Raw genomic sequence first — 3,114 nt, 5'->3', positions numbered from 1 at the left:
GTTCCGCCAGATGGTGTCCAATGCGCCAGTGGCGATAGTGGTGCGCTGTAACGAGGCATGGTTTTATTTAATTGCTTGTCCATTTAATCGTATTTGAAATATTAATTCTTGTGATAAACGGATTCTAATTTGCTTATAATCAAAAATAGGACATCAATTTGAGGTCATTGTAAACAAGAAAGAATTGAGACGATTTATAAATAATTTTTATAAGAATCCGTATGACATAACCCCTGTCATTGTGAAAACGAAAAAATGGCTGTTTCCTGGACCGAAGATGATATTGGAAGAAAATGGGATCGTTGCTTTGCGGACGCCCTTATAAAATTAAGTAATAAATTATTTGATATACGTTTGTTCATAAAATGTGAAGAAAATTTGTTGGTTTAGTTATTTATGAAATATTTCGCTGATATTGTCATTTCTATTTTCAGGTTGTGGAGCAGTCATTGGTGGAGTAGTTTCACTATTTTTTTTTCGAAGTAAGATATATTTTTGGCCTTTCCTAATATAAAACAATTTAATTCATAAAAATTAAATATAATAGTTATATAATATATGATCAATATAATTTAAATGATTTGGTCTTCTTATTTTTGGTTATTTTACATTTGTTTATAGGAAGAAAGTGGCCACTAATAATTGGAGCAGGTTTTGGATTAGGTATGGCATATTCTGAATGTGAACGGGAAATAAATGCATTTACGAATCGATATTTGCTCGAAAGTAAACGCGAGGAAAAGAAAAAGTAGCTCGTAAAAAATGTTTTTTGTTTTAACGAACAGTCAAATCAAATTTACTGCTCGTGAAACAATTCTCTTAGTACATTTGTAAAGTAGCTACAATTGTAATCCGTTTAATTCTAACATTGTACAGAATAAAATTCAATTGTACTTTGTCGATCATGATTTACAATGTTCGTTGAATTTTATAATTATTATAATTTTAACATATTTATTAGAAGTTAAATATATTCTTTCTTTTTCTATGTTGTTGCCCTTTTGATTGATATAAAAGAAATGAAAAAGAAAGTCATTCAAATATTTAACAATAAAAAGTGAAAGCTCATCATAAAATTTGAAAATAATAGCATAATTAATCAAAGAACTAATTTTAAGTAATAAAATCATACCGAATACACATAACGAGTGATAATAATTTTACTGTCAAATTACGTTGTACTTTCCCTATAACATTAGAAAATTAATATTACAGTTCTAAAGTAGATAAAATTCGTCTATTGAAATTATTTTTGATCATGCAAGTACTAGGTAACAAAAAACGATGAGACATCAAATTTAGTGTAACACAATGTTAATCAGTTTTGTTAGTACAAGATCCAGATGCAATTATTTTTTATATCTATGGTGCATATAAATACAACTTCTTCTTTTTTTTGTAAATTAAATAAATCTTATCATTTTACGTACATTGATCGATCTTAATACTATTTAATAATATTAAAAAAGTACGCTTATAATAAGAATTTTAACAGAAATTGCATAAATACAATAGCGATTAGTTACATTATTATTAATTCTTTCCCATCAAGTAATTATGGGTATTCCATTAATCAGGATTGTTTTTTATTCGCATACAATGGATGTCAGATATTAGTACAATACAATAAGGATGTTTAAAGTAGACTTTTTAAACGGTAAATGTTCTCTACCGGAATTATCCTAGAATAAGAGTTCATAACAATAGAAATATCTTAATCAGAATACTTTGAGATGGGAAAGAATTAACTACTAAGTTTCTATACTGGTAACTTCGATCAATTTTACAAACGGTTCGAAATAATCTAAAGTGCAAATTCGATTAATTTATTAACGCGGGCTTTGTACGTAATTCTATAAGAGAAATTTATGAGTACAACATATTACTTAATTTATAAATATTTTCATCGAATAATTTCTTATCCTATCAGAGATATTAATGAAATCTAGATTATTATTATTATTATTATTATTATTATTATTATTATTATTATTATTATTATTATTATTATTATTATTTGTTGTTTTAATTTATTATTTTTCGGTATAAAATTTCATTGAAATTATTATTACGTACAATTTTATTTCACGATTGCTGTATAAAAAGGATACGAACATTCAAAGTTATACGGTAAAGATAACTGTAGTTTAAAAATTTTCATATTTCCATTTTGCATGTCTTTTTCTTTTGTTTCTTTTTTTTTTATTATTTGATAGTAAAATAAAAGGGAAAGAAAATACTGTAGGAAATAATTACGATTTACAAACGAAGCTGTAGTCGGTGCTTAAATAATTAATATTCAAACGTAATAGATAAAATATTCCATCAAAAACATCTATCAGTGGTATCGTAGTATAATGGATACTCAGCTTAGATAGTAACAATGATATGTAAAAGGACGCACTCTCTAATTTACTTATTATTCTTTTCAACTAAAATTATTAACAAAAAAGCTTTCAAAGGAAGAAATGGAATGAATTTTGTTTTCGATATATATTATCAAGCTATATAGGAAATGTGCTTTGGATATATAACATTATTATTATTATTTAATATTAATATTATTATTAATATTATTATTATTATAGAGTAAGAAATTGGCAATATTAGAAATAGAAATGATATAACATATATATAAAAATCTGATAGACAAGCTATACAATATAATCTAATAATTCGTATAAGGTAAAGAATGATTTATATATATATATTTATATATATAATGGTTATTCTATGTACTTGCATCACAAATTTTTTTCATTAAATAGACAGAATCTTACATTAATGTTGCACGATATAAATACTGTTATGTTTTGTTTTTAAATGACATTGACTAGAAATATTGGGTTTGCAACTAAGTAATGCCGATTTCATTTATAAACGTCTCTCACTCCCATTTTTATGATATTCTTAAATGTTATGATCTTCTTCTTTTTATATATGTTAGCTGTCATCCTTGCCTAGCTTTATAAGTTCATTGCGTAGATATTTTCTTAAAGATTTTTTTTTACCTCAATATTAATACGGAGTGCAAAAACGAACATTTTCGCCATATGTTGCTTTTTTATTTCCGTAAAGGAAAGAACGCAGTGCAAGTCGTCAAAAAGTTACGTG

The 3,114-nt window shown here is 25.5% G+C and overlaps 1 protein-coding gene across 1 annotated transcript; it reads left to right on the top strand.

The window, feature by feature from the left end:
- Nucleotides 1-988, top strand: LOC106793403 (MICOS complex subunit Mic10-like). Its single transcript, XM_014760300.1, has 3 exons — nt 1-331; nt 435-482; nt 622-988. Exons 1-3 carry the CDS (start codon nt 256-258, stop codon nt 750-752), a joined length of 255 nt encoding a protein of 84 aa, XP_014615786.1. The 5' UTR covers nt 1-255; the 3' UTR covers nt 753-988.
- The last annotated feature ends 2,126 nt before the right edge of the window (nt 989-3,114 follow it).

This window comes from Polistes canadensis, unplaced genomic scaffold (assembly GCF_001313835.1).
Source record: "Polistes canadensis isolate GaletaPanama2010 unplaced genomic scaffold, ASM131383v1 scaffold_13, whole genome shotgun sequence".
NCBI classification, from domain to species: Eukaryota; Metazoa; Arthropoda; class Insecta; order Hymenoptera; family Vespidae; genus Polistes; species Polistes canadensis.
The sequence above is the reverse complement of the archived record's forward strand: the minus strand, read 5'-3'. Positions and strand labels throughout refer to the sequence as shown.